Below are 25,075 nucleotides of genomic sequence, written 5' to 3'. Positions count from 1 at the left end.
GTTCCAGGCCTCTCTCCTTGGCTTGTAGATGGTTGTTTTCTCCCTGTGTCTCTTTACCTCATCTTCCCTCTGTGTCTGTCTGCCTCTATGTCCAAATTTCCCTTTTTTAAATAAGGACACCAGTCATAGTTGATTAGGGCCCACCCTAATGACCTCATTTTAACTCGATCACCTCTGTCAAGACTCTATGTCCAAATAAGGTCACATCCTGAGGTATTAGGGGCTGTAGGACTTCAACATCTGAATTTGGGGGGGGGGGACACAATTCAACCATAACACCACTCCTTCATGGTCTCTCACACATTGCTTTAAACTCCAAAACCTAAGTACCCTGCTTATGCCCCTTCCTACCTGTATCAGCTCAGTGCTTCAGGTCTCATGTACTGGTACAGAGCTCACTGTAAGCATGTACTCTATAAGGACTGGGGTTCACTGTAGTGGGAAAGGAGAGGGAACTCTCGTCAAACACCTGTTAGGGGACATATTGGCCTTGAATGTCAGGTAATAACAGGAGATGTCACCTCATTCTGTGAGGCACTGTCTATATACTTTTTATCCTTATACAAAAATTTCAAGTATTGGGCACCTGGGTGGCTCAGTTGGTTAAGCGACTGCCTTCGGCTCAGGTCATGATCCTGGAGTCCCGGGATCGAGTCCCGCATCGGGCTCCCTGCTCAGTGGGGAGTCTGCTTCTCCCTCTGACCTTCCTCCTTCTCATGCTCTCTGTCTCTCATTCTCTCTCTCTCTCTCAAATAAATAAATAAAATCTTTAAAAAAAAAATTTTCAAGTATTTATATATCACTCAGTAAGTGCCAAAGTACTGCTCCAAATGCTTTTTATGAAGCAATTTATCGGACCCCCACAACACCGCTTTGAGGTGGGTACTATTATTTACCTCGTTGTATAGATAAGAAACTGAGGCCCAGAGAGCTTAAGAAACTTTCCCAAGTCTGTAGTAACTGATGCAGTTGGGGTTTGAATCCTAATAGCTCCAGGGTGCCTGGGTGGCTCAGTTGGTTAAGCGACTGCCTTCGACTCAGGTCATGATCCTGGGGTCCCAGGATCGAGTCCCACATTGGGCTCCCTGCTCAGCAGGGAGTCTGCTTCTCCCTCTGACCCTCCTCCCTCTCATGCTCTCTGTCTATCATTCTCTCTCTCGCAAATAAATAAAATCTTAAAAAAAAAAAAAATTGAATCCTAATAGCTCCAGAGGCCATACTTTTAATCATTACCGGATAGTGACTGGAAAAGGCAGCAAATATTCTTGAATAGACGAGAAAAGTGAAACCAAGAAGCCAAGTAATTTACAGTCACTGGGGGTGAGGGGCAGAATAAAGGCAGAATTCCTGCCCTGGAAGCCATAGGGCTCCCCCCTCCAAGGGACCAAGTGTCCTAACTCCCTTTTCCATATTCCACTCACTTAAACAGGCCCACGGGTAGTGGGGCCAGCCCAGAATCTCTAAACCCTTATTTGTGGTTAACTGTCTCCATACCGCAGGGCAACTATGGGACAAGAGGAAAGGGGAGGCACCCTCTCCACTTTAGATCTGACTTCCCAGTTTCCAAGACCACCAGCCCCGAGGCATAAGGCCCAGACGCGAGTCTGGGAATTTTCTCAGCCGGGGTTAGAAGCAGGAGAGTGAGGTGGCTTGAAGGGGCTGGGCGGCGCTGGGCCGCCCAGGAACACAGAGTCTCCTATTTCTAGCAACCCGCCAATCCTGAACGCGAGAGGGCGTGGCCATACCTGGGAGGCGTGGCCGGACGACGGAGGGGGCTGCGGCGTCCCAGGGCGAGGCGGTGACGTGAGTTCGGCGCACCTGGGTCGGGCAGGTAAGGGCCGGTGCGGGACCGGGAGCGGAGCTCGAAGACTCTACCTGCGCAAAACCAGGTGTTGCTTACCCGACCGGTGAAGAAGAGCGGTGGCGACGGGTGATCTTAACTGGGGACGTGGTTCGGAGGGACGTCCGCTTCTGGTCGCCGGATTGAGAAAAGGTGAGGACGCTAACTTTTGAACACTAGCTTTGGAAGGGGGTGGGGCGGTGGGGACCCACCCGCCCCAGCGTTTGTGGGGTTAGGAACCTTGCTTGAGAACATCTGTTTGTTTGGGGAGACCTTCTGGGACTGGGTGCCTGTCGCCCTGCTTTAGGTAGCTTCTGGGCGGTCCTAGCCCAGGAGCACGGGGCCCCTCCCGAGCCCACACTTCTCTCTACTCCCTTTCCCTCCCTGCCCTACCGGAGTGTGCCGCTCTCGGCCCCTACCCACCCACCATAGGCTAGAGCTACGGCGCCTCCGCCCCTCCGGTCTTACCAGCTCGCTGGGCCCAGTGTCCCAAAGAGGGGATTTCCCAGGCCTGCAGGCCTTTGGTCTTAGTGGGTGTTTGGGGAAATGGGGATGGGGGCGGTCAGGAGCTTTAGCCAGTTTGTTTTTTCTCCTTGAATTTGTTTGGCAGTCAGGCCCCTACTTGGGGCCTGGGAGACACCCATGGATTTCCAAGTAGCCAAGCTTGGTGTTGGGGAGGGTGGCGCTGGGTGTGGTTGCTCTGGGGGTGAGGCCCACTTCGCCTGAAGGGGATGGAGGGTGGGTGTGGAAAAATGGGGAAAGTGTCCCAGGCCTGACTGGAAAGGAGACCCGGGGTGCCACTCTTTACACGGAGCCTGCTTTGTAGTAAAAGGGTCATCTCTGTCCCAACCCTGCTTTCCTAGTGCATGTCAAAAGTGGAATCCAGGGAAGGGAGAGGGAGAAGGTGCTTGAGTAGGAGTTGGTGAAAGCTGGTGCTGACCTAGGAGAGTAGTTTAGGGTGTGCATAATGCATGGCAGCAGCACCCAGTACCCTGTAGCTCCCTCTCACCAGCCCCCAACTTCAATCCAGCAGGGAGGAAGGGCATGGGAATTATGGTGAGAGGCATAGAGTTTACCCTTAAGCAGGGCTAAACTAAATGGAGGTAAGATTGGGGAACTTGCAATATGGCCTTCAGTTCGCTCCAGGGGAAGGGAAAAAGCGGGACTACCTGGCAAGTGTGTTTTACTCTGAGCCAAACCATTGGCGGCCCAGTCTCGAATCTCAGCTTTGAGGTAGTGGTGCCCCTGGAAACTAGGCTGGGCAGGGGCTGCAGAGGTGGCAGTGGGGGGTGTTTATAGAGGACCTGCTCCCTGGAATGGGTGTGTGAGAGAGGATGGTTAGTGCCTTGGGGAGGTTGAAAGTATCCCGGCTCAATGCCCAGTGTGAGGGGAGTGGGTTAGCATCTTTGTTTTTTGGCTGGGTGAATACCTGTTGGACACACAGGCTTTGAATTTCATTGTGATGGCAGCTAGAGATACCAGGGTTGAGTTCAGCTAGGCTGAGGTTCTGTGGGCATTGAGATTTGAGTGATGTGAGTGTTTTGAAAGAGAACTCTGAGTTAGGTGTGTTTGGGGGTGGGTGTCATCCAGTCTCCTCCTTAACCACTTCCTTGGCCCTTCATGCTGCTGGGATCTTGTCAGTATTTTGGTTTACTCTCTTAGTGTACAAAAGGAGGGACTTGGAAGGCAGGGTATCGTGGCAGGATTCAGTACTATGGCATACTCTGACTCAGGAGTGTTGGGTCCAGGCCCCAGATGAGGCACTTTTCTGTGTCTCAGTTAACCCAGCTATAAAATGGGGATGATAATAGTACTACTTCCAGATCATGAGGATGAAATCAAACACATTAAATAAAAGTGCATGTAAAAAACTGTAAAGCCTATGTAGGTATGAAGGATCGTTGGTATCATGGTCTCAGCAGCTGAAGGGCATCATCTTTTATACCTTCCAGTGGCCAAGAAAGGCCGTAGCTTTCTGTGGTTAAAAAAATACTACTTGTTTTTTTTCATTTTTTAAAAAAGATTTATTTATTTATTTATTTGACAGAGAGAGAGAGACAGCACAAGCAGGGGGAGAAGCAGGCAGAGGGAGAGGCAGGCTTCCTGCTGAGCGGGGGGCCCGATGCAGGGCTCGATCCCAGGACCCTGAGATCATGACCTGAGCGAAGGCAGATGCTTAACTGACAGAGCCACCCAGGCGCCCTGGTTTTTTGTGTGTGGTTTTTTTTTTTTTTCATTTTATTATAAATTGAAACATGTCATTGTAGGAAAATGTGAATCATATACAAAAGTATATAGACAAGTATAAAATTCACCCATAATCCTATTATCAGGTAACGATTATGGATGTCTTGTTACACTGGTGTATTATTTCTTTTCCTTTTTTAAATTATATGTATGTATGTGCAAGTGCATGTTATGTTACAGGATGGAGATACTACTGTAAGTCAATATTGTATGGTGTATTTTCTCCCTTCATGTTGTAAACATTTCTCCAAATCCAATAAAAATTCTTCAGACACCCCGTTGTTAATGGTTGCTTAATAGTGCAGCCTGTGAATATGTAATTAGCCATTTGCCTCGGTTATTTTGGTTGCTTCCAACTTTTCCCTCTCTGCCGGTTTTTGCAGCTCTAGTTACTGGGTGTCAGGTTGGGGGGATGTTGGCTGGCGTTCAGAAGGTGGAGGGGGTTAGCGATGCAAGTGAGGCATGAAGGCGGGCGGGGGGGTTTGCTCATGTATAGTGCCATCTCGAGAGAATGCTGAGAACCCAGGACTCTAGATCTTAACAATCAATCTCTGAGATTGCTTCTCCTTCCCTATCACTATGTGCAGTTCTCTGTGTTGACTTGGTTGCTTTAATTTTTCTTGATGAGCTGTCGATCAACTAGGATAAGCCCTTTTCTTCAAAGTCTGTGGTCCGTCAAGAACTGGATTTCACATGTCTGACAAGCGTAGACACAGGACTTATGGGTACTGCAATAGAAATTCTCAAAAGTCCCTCACGAGGTTGACCAATGTGCTGCCCATTTCCCTATTGTCCTTCCCGTCATCCCCTTTCCAGTAGGCTGGGACTGAGGAGGAGAAGGTAGAACTTTAGGAGAATATGCATTCTCTCCTCCTTAAAAGGTAAATGTGTCCCCCCCCCCCGCCGTTTGATGGCTTGACTTGCTGCCCTACAAAACAACCTAAACAAGGCCAAGAACATGGGGGTGGAGTGGGGGTACAGTTGAATATTGCATGCCACCCTCACCTGCCCACTGTGAGCTGTGCTCCCAGGGGGAAGGTTTCAGTTGCAGGACTTGTTAATTGGGTCAGAAGGCTCAGGTAAGAGCAGGTCCTGCCTTGCTCTTAAAGTGCCAGAAGCTTAGTGGGGTTTGGGTTTTCCCTGTTTGTTGGGAGTCTGGCTGGGGAAGGAAGTGGTGTTAGGGGCCGCCCCCTCAACTAAGCTCCTGTGAGTGGGAGCCTTCAGCTGACTCAACTGGTTTGGTTTCTGAACTATGATCCAGGTGGGGACCTTCCTGGGTATGAAGGTGACTTATTTATCTTCCTTTCCTCAGGCCATTGTGGGGCTTGAGCAGTTCCAGTGGGGATTTCTTCAGGGAGGCTGATGAAAACGATGCCCTTTCTCACCCACATAGTGCTGGACTCACAGTAGCCAATGAACACATATTTGTTGAGTGAATGCGATTTTGCAGGCCTCACCTTAAGTAAAAACAAAGTAAAAGGAGAACACTAAAAAAAAAATCTAAACAGGGCACCTGGGTGGCTCAGTTGGTTAAGCGACTGCCTTCGGCTCAGGTCATGATCCTGGAGTCCTGGGATCGAGTCCCGCATCGGGCTCCCTGCTCGGCAGGGAGTCTGCTTCTCCCTCTGACCCTCCTCCCTCTCATGCTTTCTGTCTCTCATTCTCTCTGTCTCAAATAAATAAATAAAATCTTTAAAAAAAAAAAATCTAAACACAACATCCCAGGCAAACATTTCTCTAGTGGCCAGTTTTTCCTAAAGACACCCAGTCTGGGCAGGCCTTTGTTTCCTGCTCTGAGTGCTGGCTGTTGCCGAATGTTATCTGCTCTGCCCGTGTATTTTTATGAGAATCAATTGCAGACTTTACCCAGGCCAGCTCCTGCAACTAATGAGTTCACTGTAGCCTCTGTGGGGAGATAAACAGACCCAGGTGGAGGAGGCCATCTGAGCAGAGCAGAGCTTGTCTTATGATTGTTTTTAGCAGTCTAGGGTGAGGAGCCGTAGCATTTGATTATTCTTGGGTTCCTGGACTTTGCAAGAAGGGTCCTCAGAGCCTCTGTCTCCCATGTTCCCAAGTCTTCTCCCAGCCACTGGATTGTCTTGTGGATAACCAACTCAAGACCCCTTTTTCTTGGTACAGAGTCTTTGGCTGGCCCAGAGCAAGGAGAGCTGACTTGAGGCCCAGCTCTTGGGATCCCCGTGGATACGCTGCCTGCTCATCTCTGTAAGTGTGGACTTGGGAACCAGGACCCACCCTTGCCGCCTTCTCTCTCACCACGATGGTGCCATTTCTTAACTAAAATATTCCCAATCACCTTTAGTTGTCTTGTCTAAAAAGAAAGTGTGCTTCAGATTCTTGCCCCTGTCTTTGCTCTTTCCATACCTTTTTTCCTCCCGTCTCCTGAGATGAGATTGAAATGAGCAATTTCACTTCTTTTTCAAAGCCCTTGATTCTTCAGGAAGGACTGTGTTCCAGCAGGGATGATGTCATCTTTTTTTTTATTTTTCTGCTTCAGGATTTAAATAGAAGAAATGTGATCTACTTACATGATAAGTCTGATTTGGCTAGAACATGAAGTATAAATGGCTTTGGAATAAGAATCAAAAGAACCTTTTAACCTCTTTTCTTTTCTTCCCCACCTGGCACAGTTTATTCCCATATTTAGTTTCTTTGCTGTAATCTAATGAAACTGTAGCTCTATCATACGGGAACAGTGGCTGGGAAAAGTTCCCAGAGGCTGGCCTAATTCTCCTGCTCTCCCTACTCTTTACCCTCCCCCCGCAACCCCTTACAGATCATGGCCCTCCACCCCCGCAGAGTTCGGCTGAAGCCCTGGCTGGTGGCCCAGGTGGATAGTGGCCTGTACCCTGGGCTCATCTGGCTACACAGGGACTCCAAACGCTTCCAGATTCCCTGGAAACATGCTACCCGGCATAGCCCCCAACAAGAGGAGGAAAATACCATTTTCAAGGTAAAGAAAGGACTTCTTGCACCATCTGACTTAAAATGTTTTCTAGTTCTGTCAGAGCTTTCTGAGTTTTTTGGTTGTTGTTGTTTTGTTCTGTTTTTTCTTTTGGCGTGAGGAATACAGTAGATCCAAAATGCTGATGCATCAGAGAGAATGTTTATGAAGGGAGTGCCCAAACTTAGGCATAGTAATTTCTCTTGCTGGGGCACATCTATAATGTTTGAGTCTGTTTATTCTTTCCCATTGGTTGAAGGTACTCAATTCACATCCCAAAAGATCCCAGGTGCAGTTGGCTAACTGCAAGTGATCGTATTGGTGTGGTTGTTCCAAAAGCTCCCGAGGGTCAGCAAATGACTCTTCCTCTTCATTCACTCAGGGCTCTTGCTATGAAGAGAGGTGCTTGGGCCTGGGAATGACTCTTGAGACCAGGACAGAACTACTGAGTGTTAGCAGGCTCCTAACATAGCCTGTAGGATGGGCGTAGAGGGCCCTCTGCAAGGTGTTCTTTTGATATTAAAATATCTTGCCCTATCCATAACCTCTGCTTAAAAATTAATGGTGATTTAGTACAAGTTTTTATTATACAAGTATGTTTTCTTAAATAAAAAATAGCTCTGATGTGACAGTTGTTTTACTTAACTGAAAACAAGATTTAATCAGATGGCATTTTACAAAATTTAATGAAGCCAAAGCTTGGCTTTAAGACAGAAGTAGGTGGGAAGCTGGTCATGGGGAGGGGTGTTATGTGGTTTATAACTCTGGACCCTGTGCCTCTGCTTCAGACCAACTTCTCTGTGCTGGTCAGCCTTCCATCTCATGAGTTGCTTTAGTTCCTGCATCCCCAAGACACGGAGAAGTGAGTTTAGCCTTTTCTTCCTTCTATAAGCTGGAAGTCAGAAGTGAAATCCAGTCCCTACCCTGGGCCTCTCAAGATTGATGGCCCCAGGTTCTTGCTGAGATTGGATCAGAAGAAGTGGGCTCACCCCTCGGAGAGAGCCATCCTAGAGATGTTTCCCACCCAACTCAGTTATATCAGGTATAAGATACAAGAGGTAGAGGGAAAATTGGCCTGAGAGCACTTAGAAAGAAAGTAAATGAGTGCTTTTAATTTAAAAAATAATGATACGGAAATGATAGGAAAAACATCTGTAAACCAGCCCCAGTTACTGAAGTTGGCATCGAGAGGGGGATGGGCCTGCCCTGGCCCAGCTGGCCTCTGGTTGTGGCCTTGGTTTGAAACTGGATTTGCCGTTGGTGGCTGGGGGTGGCTGGCCATGGCGGAAGAGGCTGGTTCCTGAAAGCCCGATGCAGGAGAGTGATCTATGTGTTCAGGGCTTGAGAAAAAGGTGGCTGCAGAAAGCTTGTCTTATTTATATCTGTATCTCTGTTTGCAGAATGCTAAGGGAGGGCCTTGGAAGTCAGGAGAAGAGTGAGGGTGCTTTCACAGATCCCAAGCTCTGACAGGCCTTGGGTAGGATATGTGGGGGCGGGAAGGGGGCAGGGGGGCACTAGCATTAAATGGGTGCCCGCTCTGTATCCCCTGTCCATTATCTCATTTAATTCTCAGCAACTCTGTAAGGGAGGTATTACTCTCATGTTGTAGATGCAGAGGCCGAGTCTCCGAGGAGCTAAACAACTTGCCCAAATCAGGCAGCCAATAAGGGGTGTGGCCAGAATTTGAACCCAAGCCTATCTGCTCCCCCATTACCATATACCCCATTCTGACCAGGAATTGGAAGACCTGGGTCAAATCCTACTGCTATCAATGGCGTGTATGGTCTTGAGCAAGTCACATAATCTCTTTGGGCTTTAGCTTCCCCTTCAGTAAAATGGGGATGAAACCAGTCTTGCCTGCCTCACAGGACTGTTGTGAGAATTGAGTGAAATAACGTGTGGGGAGGGACTAGTGAATTACCATTAAAATAAAGAAGTTACTTCCATTTCTGGAGGAGGAGTAGGGACCTGCACAGTGACCTGAGTGTCAGAAGCAAAGCTCAGAATGGGTCTGAGTAAGTCACATTTATAAATCACAGTGATTGCCACGTGGTGGTTACTACCCTCTGCTGCATCAGCCTTGGGCCCTCTGCACCATCTGAGTGGGCCCTGAGGAGCAACGGCTGTGTTGTGAGCAGGAAGGCTGGGGCTGTGGTTTTGGCTTAGTCTGGCTGCTCTCCATGGAGGGGCAGGGATTTAGGGAGCCAAGGAACTCTGTAGGCCTTTGCCAAAGTGAGCACAGCCCAAGCCAGCTGGGTGGGGCTAGAGTGGGAGTGGGCACAGGGAATCAAATAAACGGAGAGGAGAATGTGGTGAGGTAGCAGTCAGGTACCACCAGGCACAACTGGAGATGTGCTTCTCAGATACTGTGGACCAGTGACGTCGGAATCCCCTGGAGGGACCCAGTGAACTGTATTTTTTCGAGCACAGCCATCTCGGGCAGCACCCCTCTATCAGACCTCTGCATCCTGTACTGCAAAACAAATGCAGGTGCCCCCAAGTCTGAGGAGGTGGTAAGAAGTGAGCCTGAATTAGAAGAGAAGGATTTAAATTTGTACCGGAAGAAACTTCCTCGTGATCCGTGATCATCAGGCTCTGACGGGGGAGTGACTGAGGGAGATCAGAGATGTCAAAGGATGGGGCGGAAAATTTCCATTTCAGCTCGAGGTCAGAAGCAGAGGCAGGGAGTTGGTATTGGACACGGGCCCTGTCCGTGTGAACAAGCTGGGGTGTGCTTCCTGGTTTTGAGGACTCTGCTAATGACATCCCCCTTTTCTGCATCAGAACATAACATCCTGAAGAAAGCATAGAGATCTGAGAATATGTTAGCAGTGAGGGAGAGTGGATATCCCGTGAGCAGAAACATACATGCTTTGGGACCCAGAAACTGAAAACCAGCAAGGAGGAGCCAAAGTGGTTTTAGCTCATGCCACCAGCACCTGGTGTTTGCAGCAAAGTATTTCCAGTGAAGTGGGACTTTGAGGAACTAGGGAAGGACAGGGGGTGTGGGTTTACTCGGACATGGGGCCACCTGAATGAGGCCCTCCGCCTCCAGCTGAACTCCCAGAGTATGCTACCTTGCCCCCCTACAGGCTGTTACTCCTAGGGGCACTTGTTTTCTACAATTATTTATGCATCAGATTGAAGAATGTATGGGGAGGGAACAGCAAGGCCAAATTCTTCATATCACATGCCAGCTCCCTTTGTCTTATTACCTAAGTAATTAGTGTCAAAAACAAATAAGCCAAAATAAAAAATTTACCTGAAGTCCTGCTATCCAAAGTTACCATTAGCATTGTGGTGTATACAGTAGATGCTTGAACAACATGAGTTGGAACTGCACGGGTTCACTTCTTTCTTTATTTTTTTTAAGCTTATTTATTTAAGGAATCTCTACACCCAACGTGGGGCCCAAACTCACGACCTGGAGATCAAGAGCCGCATGCTTTTCGGACCGAGCCAGCTAGGCACCCCTGCACCAGTCCACTTATGTGCAGATTTTTTTTTTTTCTCAATAAATACTGTACTATAAATTATATTTTCTCTTCCTTAGGATTTTCTTAATAGCATTTTCTTTAGCTTGCTTTATTGTAAGAATATAGTCTATAATACAAAATACGTGTTAATCAACTGTTACCAGTAAGATAGTTAAGTTTGGGGGAGTCAAAAATTAAATATGTGGATTTTTGATGGTGCAGGGGATCGGTATTCCTGACCCCTGTATTGTTCAAGGGTGAACTGTATTTTTTCCAGACTTTTCTTTATTTCCAACCCTTATTATAGCCACTCTTGACAGGTGGTGCTGGCACCACAGTTGAGATAAGGCTCCTCCTTTCAAAAGATTGTGTTTGCATATGGCTTAATTTCCCTCAGGCCCTGCCTGGCCTGGTCCTGAGGGTGGTGCTGCTTGCTGCAGGCTCTGTAAGTGGGGATCCGGACGGCAGGGCAGTCAGGCAGGGGTGTACGCGCATGTGTGTATGAGAGAGGGTGCGCACACTTGGCAGTGTTTCTGGGCAACGGCAGGCATTCACTGCGGTTTCCTGTTCCTCAGGCCTGGGCTGTGGAGACAGGGAAGTACCAGGAAGGGGTGGATGACCCTGACCCAGCTAAATGGAAGGCCCAGCTCCGCTGTGCTCTCAACAAGAGCAGGGAATTCAACCTGATGTACGATGGCACCAAGGAAGTACCCATGAACCCGGTGAAGATATATCAAGTGTGTGACATCCCGCAGCCTCAGGGATCAATCATTAACCCAGGTGAGGCCCCAGCTGCTGGTGGGACAGGTGGACAGTAAGCCAGGTTCTGGGCTGGACTTTTAAAGAGATAGTTGACTTGAATATTGCTTACAAAGTTTAGTTACAAAGCAAGAAAGCCTTTCCCTAGGAAGGACCCAGAGAACAAAAGATCTAAAGTCAGCAAAATCTTCTTGTTCATTTAGGGGAATAGTTACTGGCGTGACTGCTTAAAGCATGAGAAAGCACAGGGAGTATAGAGTCCTACTGTAGGAAGAGCTTCCCTTGAGACTCAACGCTGAGAGGAGAGGTCAGGTAGTTTTGAAGATGGAGGAATTAAAACTTAGGAGGTTTGAGTTCTGAACCTGGCTCTTATCACTTTGCTCCTTGTGGGACATGGAATCAAGTCATTTGACCTTTGAGCCTCAGTTTCTTTAGTGGTAAAATCTGGGCTCTCACCTTCCCTCCTACTTTAAAGACTATTTTAAGACTCAATTGACATGACATTTAAAAGCTATTAAGTTCCCTTTGTAAATGTTGGATGAGTGATTATTTAACTTGTAGGATACTTTTCCTAAAAGAATACCACCCGATCCTCCTATTTCCCCAATGCTCAGCAAGTACCAAGAACCGGAAAATTTAGACTTGTCCTCCAATGGATCTAGTGAGGCCCTGCCCAGAGAGAAGGGTCTGTCCTCACATTAAGCTTACAAAGGGGAAAAGTTGGTGTCCTTGAGTCCTTAAAAGGGATGCTGAGGTGTGGCAAGAGGTTTAAAGTGGGAATTAAGAGATTTCTAGGAAAGGGGATAGGGTCTGCAGCTCCTGGGTAGGGGAGGGGAAGAGAGTTTACATTAGAGCTCAGTAGGAGGAGTTAGAGCCAGAGGTTCATATACCTTTGGTTCTCAATCTTTTTGGCTAGGGCATTAGGGGTGCACACTGAACCCCGGGAGCTGGTAGTACCTAGCATGTACAGTGGATCAGCTGCAAAGATGACAGTGCAACCCCAGTGACTCACTCGAGGGCTTACGTGTCTGTTTCTTGGTTAGGATCCACTGGATCTGCTCCTTGGGATGAGAAGGATAATGATGTAGATGAAGAAGATGAGGAAGATGAGCTTGATCAGTCACAGCACCATGTTCCCATCCAGGACACCTTCCCCTTCCTGAACATCAATGGTGAGTGGGGGTGGTAGGGGGTACAGAAGAATGAAGAGGATGGAACGGGCTTTGATTAACAGCTACTGGCCCCCCTCAGCCCCCGCTGCACTGGGAGCAGTGACAAGGCCCTGTGGCCAAGCTGCTGGTCTATTAGCAAGTAGGGGTCACAGACAGGGGAACTCTGCTGGCCCAGTTATCCCAGTGGGCAGCTTCCAGGCATAGAGAACATCTTCTGAATCTTACAGATAATTCTAAGAAATTAAACAAATTCATTCTCAATCCCACATACAAAGCATCATTGTTACAAATTTCACTGATTTCCTTGAGGCCAAGTGTAGATATCATTTTGACGAATTATAGGCAAACTCTTCCACTATTTCCCTTGGTATAAATTTTGTGTCACTTTCTTAGCAGGATCTACTCTGCTAAGGCTAGGTCATGGGAAACTGATGGTTTCTACAGCTCTTAATACTAGGCTTTGATAGAAGTTATCTGCAAGAGACTTTTTGCTTCTTTTATGGACTTTTTGAATTCAGCTTCCTAGGAAAAATGAGTTGAGAGGTTGGAAGATCACTGTGACAGAGCAGGTACTGACTCTTCCAGCGCACATTTGGAGGATGCTCAAACACAAGGTGAAGTGCTCTTCGGCATCTTCACTTGAACTGTCCACTGAAATGCTCCTAGTCTAATGCCATGCATTTAGTTGAGAAGCTCCTCACTGTGTTTTCTAGTTCCATCACACTGCTATGGGTCAAATGAGGTCCTCGTGCCACTTAGAAAATTTATCAAGATGATTCCTTTGGGATTTTGGAGTCCCCTACTTTAGGTGATTCCCTTACCTTTGAGAATCAGGAAATGACTCTTATTATCTGTCCACTTCCCTCCTTCACTTAACCTACCATTTATATCTTTACAACCAAGTGATGAGTAAAGAAAAATAACATTGAGCTCTTTCAGGTCAATATTGCCACATGTTACATTCCCACTTAGTGATTTGAGTTGGATATCTGGAAATATGAGATCCTTTCCCAAATCCTTGGCTGGCTCATTCTGTTGTTTTCACCCCTTAAAAGGATGCAACCTATTTCCAGGATCCTGATTTCCTATTTCTGTTCATATTTTACCAAAGCAAATATTGTGTGGCCTTATGTTAGGGGTTGCTTTGGATTCTTTTGGGGAAGATGTGGGACATCTATTTAAAAAGTAGGGGCACCTGGGTGGCTTAGTTGGTTGGATGTCTGACTGTTGATTTCCACTCAGGTCATGATCTCAGGGTCCTGGGATTGAGCCCCAAGTTGGGCTCTCTGCTCAGTGGGGAGTCTATTTGAGGATCCACTCTCTCTCTCTCCCTTTGCCCTTCCCCCATTTGTGCACTTGCTCTTTCTCAAATAAATAAATCTTTAAAAATAAAAAAAAAAAAGTAAAATGGGTACATAGGTTTAAACCAGACTTTTGCACGAAGGGTCAAAGAAACATTAACTTCTATGATTTCAGAGCTGTTGGGGCAGAGGAAGAAGAATTGTTGAAGAATAGATGCCTAAGAGGTGAGGCTAGGAGGAGAAATCTGTAGACTTTGGAGTGAACCAACTTTGAGAATAGCAAGAAAATAGGATGGGTATTTCATTTTCTTTCTTAAAAGCTTTAATTGTATTCTTTTGAATAAATACTGGTCTTCCATGGTTTAAAATTCATAATGGTACAAAAAGATAATCAATTGAAAGTTTTTCCTTCCTTCCTGTCTCTGAGCCCCCTGTTCGGTTTCCCTGGAAGAAACTGATCCTTTCAGATTTTTGGGTATCCTTCCAGATGTTTCCTGCATGTGAAAGTATGTTTTTAATGGAATTTGTAAACACTCAAAGCTAATCAGCTAACTCAATTGAGTTCATTTTATAGAAGACAATCAACTCCTATGTAATTGCTGGGGTGAAAATCTGCAACAGGGAACCTTTCATCCATGCTCATTCTAATTTAACCCCAGAGAAAACTCACATGTCTGGTAATCTTCAGCAAACGCACGTCTTCAGAACTATGAGTTTATGGGAGAACTAATATGACTAGGAAGTAGAAGTAGGGGAACTGTGTTTCTTATTGTGTTAATTGTGGGAATCATTGAAGGGCTGCCGCACTGAGTCATAGTACAGTGTTTGACTCTTGTCTGTTGACCTTGTTAGGTTTTAGAGCCCCAAGCCAGGTGATGTACATATGTGGTGCCCCCATGCCTGCTCACCCACATCTTTCTGTTCTAGGTTCTCCCATGGCACCAGCCAGTGTGGGCAACTGCAGCCCCGAAGCAGTGTGGCCCAAAACTGAACCTCTGGAAATAGATGTACCCCAGGCACCTATACAGCCCTTCTATAGCTCTCCAGAGCTGTGGATCAGCTCTCTCCCAAGTAAGTGAGACTTGATCTTTCTAGCTGGGTCTTCAGCTCCTATTATAGTCCCTTCCCCGCCCTACCTTCTGCCTCCATTTCTTTGCCATGTAGGCAGCCTCTATGTCTGGTTCCTGGCTGGCTAATGAGTCATCAGGGAAGAAGTAAAGAAACATTAGTTCATATTTATCTGCCCATGGGGATGCTCTGATCAGTTGCAGCTCGAGGTTACACACCTCTTAGGTGGGTGGAAAGCCTGGGTTAATCAGTTTGGCTAGGGGATCTGGGCATAAGGCCAGTTGAGGGATAGGAAGATTAATGGCCATGGATTTGATCAAGAAGGTTCTTGGATTTTGAGGGGCTTTTGGAAGGGAGAAAATCTTTCTGAGTTGAACACAAATTGATCTCAATGAAGAATCAATGTCACTGCCCCATCTCCCTTTCACACTACACATGATGGTAGTGGGGATGGGGTGGGGGGTGGGGATGTGAGGGCTAGTATTTTGTCCAAGAGGCTAATAGCTTTGATAAGACCTATAGGGTTTAATTGAGGCTTGATGAGTGAAAATTTACTCTGCCATGAACTGTGTCCTTTTATGGTAAATTATTAGAACAGATCCACAGAGTGTGCTCGTGTGTATCATTTTTCAGAAAGACAAGCTTGGTATTTTTTTCTTATTCTTCTGGTTTCTTTAAAAATGAGCCAAAAATGAGACACAAACCAGGTACCTTAGTCTTTAGCTCCTTCCAATGCCTACTAATGTGAAGACTCAGTCAGTATATCTTTATTTATTTTTTTTAATGATTTTATTTATTTATTTGACAGAGACAGAGATAGCGAGAGCAGGAACACAAGCAGCAGGAGTGGGAGAGGGAGAGCAGGCTTCCTGCCGAGGAGGGAGCCCAATGTGGGGCTCGATCCCAGGACCCTGGGACCATGACCTGAGCCGAAGGCAGACGCTTAACGACTGAGCCACCCAGGCAACCGGAAGACTCAGTATAAATGAGGAGACTGGACCCAGAAGTTTGCTTGGAGAAATTCTAGCCCTTAGGGTGTAATGATTAAACAGAGATAGTATACATGGACCTTGAACTGTCTGCTTTTAAGGCAGCCTTTTGAGTGAATATTCCAGGGATAGGATGATGTCTTCCTTTGTTGCAGGAAGGATAACTGTGGTAGTGACCTTCCTGAATGCTGGTTGAAAGGTGGCTTCATCTCGATGGACTTGCATGAGTCTCAGAGATAGGCAGAGCATTAGAGCAGGACTCTCACTGTCCTCTCTCACCTTGCAGTGACTGACCTGGACATCAAGTTTCAGTACCGTGGGAAGGAATATGGGCAGACCATGACCGTGAGCAACCCCCAGGGCTGCCGGCTCTTCTATGGGGACCTGGGTCCCATGCCTGACCAAGAGGAGCTCTTTGGTCCTGTCAGCCTGGAACAGGTCAAGTTCCCAGGTCCAGAGCATATCACCAATGAGAAGCAGAAGCTGTTCACCAGTAAGCTGCTAGACGTCATGGACAGAGGACTGATCCTGGAGGTCAGCGGTCATGCCATTTATGCCATCAGGCTGTGCCAATGCAAGGTGTACTGGTCTGGGCCATGTGCCCCATCACTTGTTGCCCCCAACCTGATTGAGAGACAAAAGAAGGTCAAACTGTTTTGCCTGGAAACGTTCCTTAGTGGTAAGTCTTTTTTCAGAAGGTTGGTGGTTGGGAACTTCTTCCTGGAAGTAGGTTTACCACCTTCCCTACCCCCTCTCCTGGCTCTGCAAAGATCTTAACAAAAAACTCCTGGAGGAAGTGAAGGTAGAAGAGAACCTTAGTTCTTTTTTTTTTTTTTTTAAGATTTTATTTATTTATTTGACAGAAAGACAGTGAGAGAGGGAACACAAACAGGAGGAGTGGGAGAGGGAGAAGCAGGCTTCCCGCCGAGCAGGGAGCCCAATGTGGGGCTTGATCCCAGGACCCTGGGATCATGACCTGAGCCAAAGGCAGACGCTTAACCGACTGAGCCACTCAGGCGCCCCGAGAACCTTAATTCTGAGAAATGAAAGTGGCCTGGGCAACAAAGAAGGGCATTCCACTCCAAAGCTATGTACTTGGAAGCTATTTTTAGGTTGGCTGTGGCTCCTTTAGTGGCAGAAGAGGGAGACAGCCTTGTCATTATGGCCAAATGCCACCAATGCCACCTTAATGTTGGAAGTTGACTTTATCATAATTAGCAAAACATATTCTTCTCATTCGGGAAATATCTGAATGGCAAATTCAAGCAGACACATTTAGGGAGAACACTGAGATGTGGATTTTACAGTATAATTTGAACCCCAGGTCCAGTTTAGTGATGTCCAATAAAACTCCCTTAAATGGTAAAAGTGTTCTATATTTGTGTTGTCCAAAGTAGCCCACATGGGACAGTTGAGCACATAAATGTGACTCATATGACTAAGGAACTAATTAATTTTAATTAATTTAAATGTAATAGCCACATGTGGCTAGTGACCACCATATTGGACAGCATAGAAGATGGTATTTACTGAGTGGATATGGAATGGCCCAGTACACCAAACTTGCTCTTCCACCTTCTACAGATCTCATTGCCCACCAGAAAGGACAGATAGAGAAGCAGCCACCATTTGAGATCTACTTATGCTTTGGGGAAGAATGGCCAGATGGGAAACCCCTGGAAAGAAAACTCATCTTGGTTCAGGTGAGGATATAAGGACGTGTCAACCACTCTTTGCCTTTTCACCAGTGCTTTAGCCCCTAGGACTAGGGTTATGCTGAGCAAAGGTCCATCAGCCTATGTGCACTTTATTCCCATCAGATAGAATAGCAGACTCAAGCTTTGTTTATTGTAAGAACCAAGTAGGTCCTATCAAAATAGGACCAAGCTGGAGCACACAGGGTCCTCAAAGTGGATGACTGGTTTAGTGAAGACCTTACCTTGCATTCTCTTGCTGACATTAGAGTCTTGCTGAAACCTAACAGTATATGGTCCTTTCCAGCTCTTTAAGAAAAACCTTTTGAGTTACTTTTAAGAATGTAACCTTATTCTAGTAAGTGGCAGCAAGACCACTTGGGTTTGGTCCCTGGATTTGTAAAAAAGATAGTCAACAGATGAAATGTGGGTAAAAGTCTTACTAAAGAAGCAGCTGTTTATTTAGACATGTGATGTGATGAGACATATAGGTTCTTCACCTTCATTTGAACCAAGTTCTAGAGTGAACCTTAGCAGGATGGTCCAGAGAGAAGAAGGCATACCCTGTATCTAGACATAAGGGTTGGGGGCTTCCCCAGGGCCTCACTGGTCCCTTCTATCATCTTGAGTCCCTCCTGCTATTTAAAAATACCTTCTCTTCAGTGGATACCTGTGTGCTCTGTGTCCTGAACAGGTCATTCCAGTGGTAGCTCGGATGATCTACGAGATGTTTTCTGGTGATTTTACACGGTCCTTTGACAGTGGCAGTGTCCGCCTGCAGATATCAACTCCAGACATCAAAGATAACATCGTTGCTCAACTGAAGCAGCTGTACCGCATCCTCCAAACCCAGGAAAGCTGGCAGCCCATGCAGCCCACCCCCAGCATGGAACTACCCCCTGCCCTGCCAGCCCAGTAATCATGAATGCCATCTTTTTTACAATATTGTACATATCGGTATTTTTTATTACTCAGATTTAACCAGCTTTTAAACTTCTTCTTTCTAACAATGTTAGTGGCCTCCAATTCTCCACATATGCCTGGCTTTTAAAGTTGATTTAATTTATGGAAAAATCACCCTTCTTATTCCCCCTTTCTTTTTTAAACCTCGCAATGTTAGTGTTAATGTAGTAGAGGGAGATTTGGCCTGGGACTTTGGACAGCAGCGTTCTAGCTGCAGCTTTGCTTCAGTGGTGTGACCTTGAACCACCAAGTCATTTAACCTCTAGGCTTCAGATTCATTACTGTAAAACGAAGGGGTTGGAATAATGCCTGAAATAATGCCAGTTAAAACTCTGACCTGATGACTTCATTCTACAAGGCAGAACTGCCTGGAACAGAACCCTTCTGCATTGTTCTTGCACCACATTTTTTTCTTGCTTTCATTAAAGTTCCCTCAAGCACTGATTTGTCCAAGATTGATCTCCGTTTGACCTGTTCTGCTAGTATAGTAAGCTGGCTCCCTGACGGGATAAGTGAGAGGGAGGGGAGCTGGCTGGTTGCTTAGGAACCAAGCTTGATATCTAAACAGAAATAGGTGCCAAAGTGAAAGTCACCTGGTCTGTGGAGTAAAAGCTCATAAACTGAGCTCCTCAAGGGAATCTGTCAACAGAAGGCGTAGGGATTCTGCACAGTTGGTTGTCGGGTATTTACCTTGCCACCACTCAAAATAACACTGTATGTGTGCTAGATGAGAGTATGACTCAGTGGTACCTTTCAGAGAGGATAGAGCTCTTTTTCTTTTTAATTCTTTGAGGAAGAGCTGGGAGTGAGCTGGGCATCTAGGACAAACTCCTTACTAAAAAAGCAACAGGGGCGCCTGGGTGGCTCAGTTGGTTAAGCGACTGCCTTCAGCTCAGGTCATGGTCCTGGAGTCCCGGGATCGAGTCCCGCATCGGGCTCCCTGCTCGGCGGGGAGTCTGCTTCTCCCTCTGACCCTCCCCCCTCTCATATGCTTTCTCTCATTCTCTCTCTCTCAAATAAATAAATAAAATCTTTAAAAAAAAAAAAAAAAAAGCAACAGTTCCTTCTTCTTTGGAAACTTTTACAGTCTTACTATCATTTGCATTTTTTGCATTTGAAAAAATGGGGTGTTCAGGGTGAAGGAGGACGGGGCAGTGCTCTTCTGTAAAAGGCTCATCTGGCCCAAACGTGCTTGTCTCCCTTCTTGTGGAGGGAGCTGGGTGTGGACTACTTGGTGAAGAGTGGTGTAGAACATTGTAGCTATGGCTTCCACAAACTGGTCTTATCTATTAACTTTTGATCCGTCTCTGATCTTTTTGCCCTACCCCAACCTTAAAAAACAAAAAAAAAGTACAATTTAAACTCCAAGACCTAAATGGAAAGCAAGATGTTAATCTTTGATTGCAGGCCCCTAATGCTCTTGAATACTGATGCCTCTCTGTGCCAGGCTGTTATAAGAAAATCCATGTCTAGTGTGCTACCCTTAAACTAGGCCATCCCCTATTTGCTACTGAAGTTGAGCTAGCCAAAAAGTCAGGTAGCTTCGAAAGCCATAAGCTCAGTTCAGTTACGGGTGGCAGTGGGACTTATTTAGAATGCTGAAACTGTGGTTTTGGGGTCTCTAAGGGACGTAATGGGATCTGCTGTTATTAAAGTATGACCAAGAAAAATCTGAGTAAATGTCAGGTGTAGCTGTGAGCAGAAGTTGGGCTTCTAGAGACCAGGAAACATACAAGGTATAGAAACTATATTTTTTGGTCATTTTGTTGAGTGGGTAATGTGAAGGATTTGGTTTTGGTGTCTGGCTAACTCTGTAACTGCACAGCTCAAAGTTAAGAAGAACCCACTGTAGGTAAATTGGGAGGACAACTGCTAGATCTGGGTAGTCCTTTTCCCTTATGCTGTGAGAAGCTAATAGCCAGGCTGTCCATCTGGACAGGGACCGAGATAATATGAGCTGGCAAAAGGTGATGACGATTGTTCTGAAGGGCCAAGAAGGATCAAACTTGTTGTATGTGACTGTAATGAAAAGATTACAAAGATGCCAGAGGAGTGGATGAGTGGTTTTATGTAGTCTTAACCAGAGAGCCCAGTTTCTCTCACATTTTTTTATTGTTTTCAGAATCCTGGGAGAGGAGCGCCTGGGTGGTTCAGTTGGTTAAGTGTTGGACTCTTGATTCCAGCTCAGGTCATGACCTCAGAGTCATGACATTGAGCCCCACATTGGGCTCCATGCTCAGTGCGGAGTCTACTTGAGATTCTCTTTTTCCTTCTTCGTCTGCCCACTCCCTACCCCACCTCCCCCACTCACCTGCTCTCTCTTTCAAATAATAAATACATCTTAAGAAAAAAAAAAGAGGGGCGCCTGGGTGGCTCAGTTGTTAAGCGTCTGCCTTCGGCTCAGGTCATGATCCCAGGGTGCTGGGATCGAGCCCCGCATCGGGCTCCCTGCTCTATTGGAAGCCTGCTTCTCCCTCTCCCACCCCCCCTGCTTGTGTTCCCTCTCTCGCTGTGTCTCTCTCTGTCAAATAAATAAATAAAATCTTTAAAAAAAAAAAAGTGCTGGGTGAATGCATGCAGGGCTGTTCACTGATCTCCCTCAGTGCTCCTTCTCTGGTCCTGATGGACAGATAGATACCAGGTGCCCTTTCTTTCTTGGAGACTGTTACTTCCTTTGGTGGCTACACCACACACTCTCTTGGTGTGGTCTACTTTCTTGCCTCCACCTTGTTTAAGAGAGGAAGGGGAATTAGATGGTGTCACTAGCTCTTCTTTTTGTTCTCTGTCCACCCCGCCAAACTGGATTAGCTCAAAGTTAAACAAAACAAAACACTATAGGTAAATTGGGAGGGCAAGTGTTGGATCTGGGCTTATTCCTTCCCCATATAATTAGGTCTCTGGTTACATGTATATGTTCCCCTATCATCCTATACTTCTTTTTTCAAAATAATTCCCTCAGCATCTGTGTCCTATGTGACTACAAACTTGCTGAAGGTAGGGACTGTTTGTCTTGGACTCTGTTGCCAGTGTCTGGTACATACTATGTTCTCAAATAGAACTGATCCTTGAACAACACAGGTTTGAACTGCACAGGCCCACTTGTACTCAGATTGGTTTTTGATTAGTACAGTATGATAAATGTATTTTCTTATGATTTTTTTTAGCATTTTTTCCTCTAGATTACTTTATTTTAAGAATACAGTATATAATGTTGCTGTAAACATATGTGTTGACTGTTTATATTATTGGAAAGCTTCTGGCCAATAGAAGGCTATTAGTAAAGTTTTGGGGGAGTTAAAAGTTATATTCAGAGTTTCTACTGTGTGGGTCACCTCCTACCACCCGCGTTGTTCAAGGGTCAACTGTATTCGTTGTTAGAATAAATGAATGAACTAAATAAGTCTTTCGTTTTACAGATTTATTGCTAACGACCACGGGAAAATACAATAAATACGGGGAAGGAAAAAATCCTAAAAGTAGTTTCTGTCTCTGCTTCTGACTCCCTCTGAGCTAAGAGCCATTGTTAGCCTGGGAGCTCCCACACACTGATCCTCCTTCCAGGCTGGCCCCATCTTTACTCCATACTTGTCTATTTTCACCTTCTGAAGATACCACCAAGGTAGAGCCAGGAGTGAAACCTCCAGTATAGGAGCCCACAGTTCCCTTTGCCTCTGTCCTGCCCGCGTAGCAATACATTTGGGCCACTTCCTCAGATGAGCTTTCTCAAAAAATTCCTACCCTATAGCTGGCAGTTTAGAGGTGTTAACCCTTCAGTGAAATAACACTTCCTTCTTACTGGCCTGATTGAAAAGCTTCTGCCTCTCTGCTCATTTCTCATGTGAAGTCAGAAAACTGAATTCCTCGAACCTGAGCACGACGAGGGTGGGGTTTTTGTCTATTTTGTACGTTGTAATACCGCCGGCGCCTAGAACCATGCCTGGCACACATTTATTCCGAGTGAATAATGCTCATGCCCTTCACACCCTACTTAGAGATGACAAATCTTGGACTGGACAGCATTTGTGCACCCACCTCTAGGAATTGAGCCTTAAACTTAGGATTTAGGCAGGTGAAAGTAAATAGACAACTAACTTTGTAAGGCCACTCACAGGTGAGGACACTCTGCAAAATATGTCCCTTGTCTCGAGATATGCTTCATTTGTAGAAGAAAGCGCATTTTCCCAGACACAAAGCAAAGGGTGTTTTTGCGCTACGTGCCCTTCTTCGGCTTCCCCAACTTAGTAACACGACGGGAAGCCACGTGAGCGCAGCGGCAGCCTATTAGTTTCCCAGATCCCGCCTTCTTTCGGGCACTTCCGTCCCTCCCCGTCCCGACGCAGACCGGAAGGGCCGGCTTCCGTCTGGCCGGAAGGGGCGGGGCCGCAGGCGCCCACACTTCCGGCACCTCCTGGCCGGAGGTTCTAACGCGAGGCGCGCGAGCGGACTGGATGACGTCACGGAAAGCGGCGGGAGGGCTTGTGTTGGACATGCGCAGTAGGCCGGTTTCGCCCACCTGAAGCCCGGCGCGTTTCAAGGGATTTCCAGTGTTGTGGCGGAGCGTACAGACTTCGGCGTCTTCTCGGCAGCCCACGGGAAGCGGGAAGGCGCTTCTGAGCCCGCGAACCGACGGCGGAAGTGGAAGCAGAAAGTATGTGTGAGAGAGAGACCTCTGATTCATTGAACAAATCACTATAATATGTTCAGCACTGGGTGTGGGGATTGGAGTGAGCCCATCTTCCGAAGGTCCGTAGATGTCGGCCAGAAGGGGAAGGCGGGGCCGGCAAAAGTAAAATACAGCCCTCCTGCAGTTATAACAGATTTTATTAATTACCCTTATGTCCCAGGATGCAGTGGTTCTAAGTCCATATTCTAGTATATATTAATCAGATCGCTATTCTTACAGCTATTGGCGGGAAGATAAGGGGAAGTTGGCAGTGGAAAGAGGGCGTTTGGAACCTAGAATTCTGCCTCAGAAGGGCAGTTTTAGGTAAAATGCCTAGAATTTTGCCGAAGATAGCCCTTCCACTACTCTTCCCCAAACTCCTTAAGGTTCGAATCCGAGAAAGTAGTTTACAACAGGTAAAATTTAGAAGAAATCAGAGAGAATGTAAACCTAGCCATAAGACCTGAAAGACACATGAATTTGGGACTAATGGAGACTAAGTCAACCATAGAAATCAGGCAGCATTGGCGATCCCATCTCTGTCTGATCTGGGTTAGCATTTCAAAGCAGAGGGAGGGACAAAAAGATCTTTGGAAGATGCTGTAAAACTTAGGGGAAGGCTGTTGGCGGGTTTCCTGGTATGTCACTGACTAGTGTTAATAATCCCCTGCTACTGCTTTGTTTTTAGGCCCTTCCTCAAGTGTCTAGAGCTCAGAGATGCGGCCCAGGGGAGGGAACTGTAGCTAGGTCAGGAGGCCGTGCTTGCTGTTGCTTCCAGATCCCATGTCAGCACCGAGTCCTCAGATGCTGGTGGCAGCGGCTCAGCAGACCCTGGGCATGGGAAAGAGACGGTGCCCACCCCGAGCCGTCTGCCTTCACCTTGCTGGAGAGGTGCTGGCTGTGGCCCGGGGACTGAAGCCAGCTCTGCTCTATGATTGCAGTTGTGCAGGGGCATCAGAGCTCCAGAGCTATCTGGAGGAACTGCGGGGCCTGGGCTTCTTGACCCAGGGACTTCACATCCTTGAGATTGGAGAAAACAGCTTGATTGTCAGTCCTGAACACGTATGTCCGCACTTGAAGCAGGTGCTGCTTGGTACCATAGCCTTTGTGGATGTTTCCGGCTCCCAGCCTCACCCTTCTATTTGCTCCCTGGACCAGCTTCAGGATTTGAAGGCCCTAGTGGCTGAGATCATCATGCATTTGCAAGGGCTGCAGAGGGACCTATCCATGGCAGTCTCCTGCAGCAGACTTCGTTCCTCAAACTGGAATCTCTGTACTGTGTTTGGGATCCTCCTGGGCTATCCTGTTCCGTATACCTTTCATCTGAACCGGGGAGATGACAACTGCTTAGCCCTGACCCCACTCCGGGTGTTCACTGCCCGGATCTCATGGCTGTGTGGTCATCCCCCAGTCTTGCTCTATTCCTTTAGTGTCCCAGAGAGCTTGTTCCCAGCCCTGAGGGAGATTCTGAATACTTGGGAGAAGGACCTTAGAACTCGATGTAGGACTCAGAATGACTTTGCTGACCTGAGCGTCTCCTCTGAGATAGTCACGCTGCCAGCAGTGGCTCTCTGACTTTAACTCTTCTCTCATGTAGAAGGTACTCAGTAAATGATCAGCTCTAGCTCAGCGATGGCATTGCAAGTACCAACTCAGAGCATCTTGAGAACACTAGGGAAAAATGCTGTTACCAGTTGTCCGCATCGCAGCGGGCATGGGAGTAGTGGTGGTGGCGTTGGTCGTACTTATTTGCCATTTCTATGCTAGGGAGTCCTCTTTGCTGAGATATCTGTTGATTTTTCACTGGAGAGGAGGTAGAAGAAAAGAGATTGTGGAGAAGGGTGGTGGAGGACAAGTGTATACTCTTGTTTGGTAGCTGTAAATATACCTGCCCTCGTGGGTAGTGTCTGCCAGGAAGTAGAGGACTAGGTAGGTTTTACC

General features: G+C 46.8%; 2 protein-coding genes across 2 annotated transcripts; both read left to right on the top strand.

Moving 5' to 3' along the window:
- Positions 1–1,771: 1,771 nt before the first annotated feature.
- On the top strand, positions 1,772–19,386 carry IRF6 (interferon regulatory factor 6). The gene is made up of 9 exons (XM_021682748.1): positions 1,772–1,993; positions 6,227–6,310; positions 6,882–7,058; positions 11,101–11,305; positions 12,328–12,456; positions 14,685–14,828; positions 16,101–16,493; positions 17,399–17,517; positions 18,203–19,386. The coding sequence occupies exons 3-9, from the start codon at positions 6,885–6,887 to the stop codon at positions 18,425–18,427; spliced, it is 1,389 nt and encodes a 462-aa protein (XP_021538423.1). The 5' UTR covers positions 1,772–1,993; positions 6,227–6,310; positions 6,882–6,884; the 3' UTR covers positions 18,428–19,386.
- A 4,379-nt stretch (positions 19,387–23,765) lies between these two features.
- On the top strand, positions 23,766–24,723 carry C6H1orf74 (chromosome 6 C1orf74 homolog). The gene has a single exon (XM_021682527.1). It carries the CDS (start codon positions 23,918–23,920, stop codon positions 24,707–24,709), a length of 792 nt encoding a protein of 263 aa, XP_021538202.1. The 5' UTR covers positions 23,766–23,917; the 3' UTR covers positions 24,710–24,723.
- The last annotated feature ends 352 nt before the right edge of the window (positions 24,724–25,075 follow it).

This window comes from Neomonachus schauinslandi, chromosome 6, assembly GCF_002201575.2.
Source record: "Neomonachus schauinslandi chromosome 6, ASM220157v2, whole genome shotgun sequence".
In the NCBI taxonomy this organism is placed as follows: Eukaryota; Metazoa; Chordata; class Mammalia; order Carnivora; family Phocidae; genus Neomonachus; species Neomonachus schauinslandi.
Note: the sequence above shows the minus strand (reverse complement) of the source record. Positions and strands in the feature narration are given on the sequence as shown.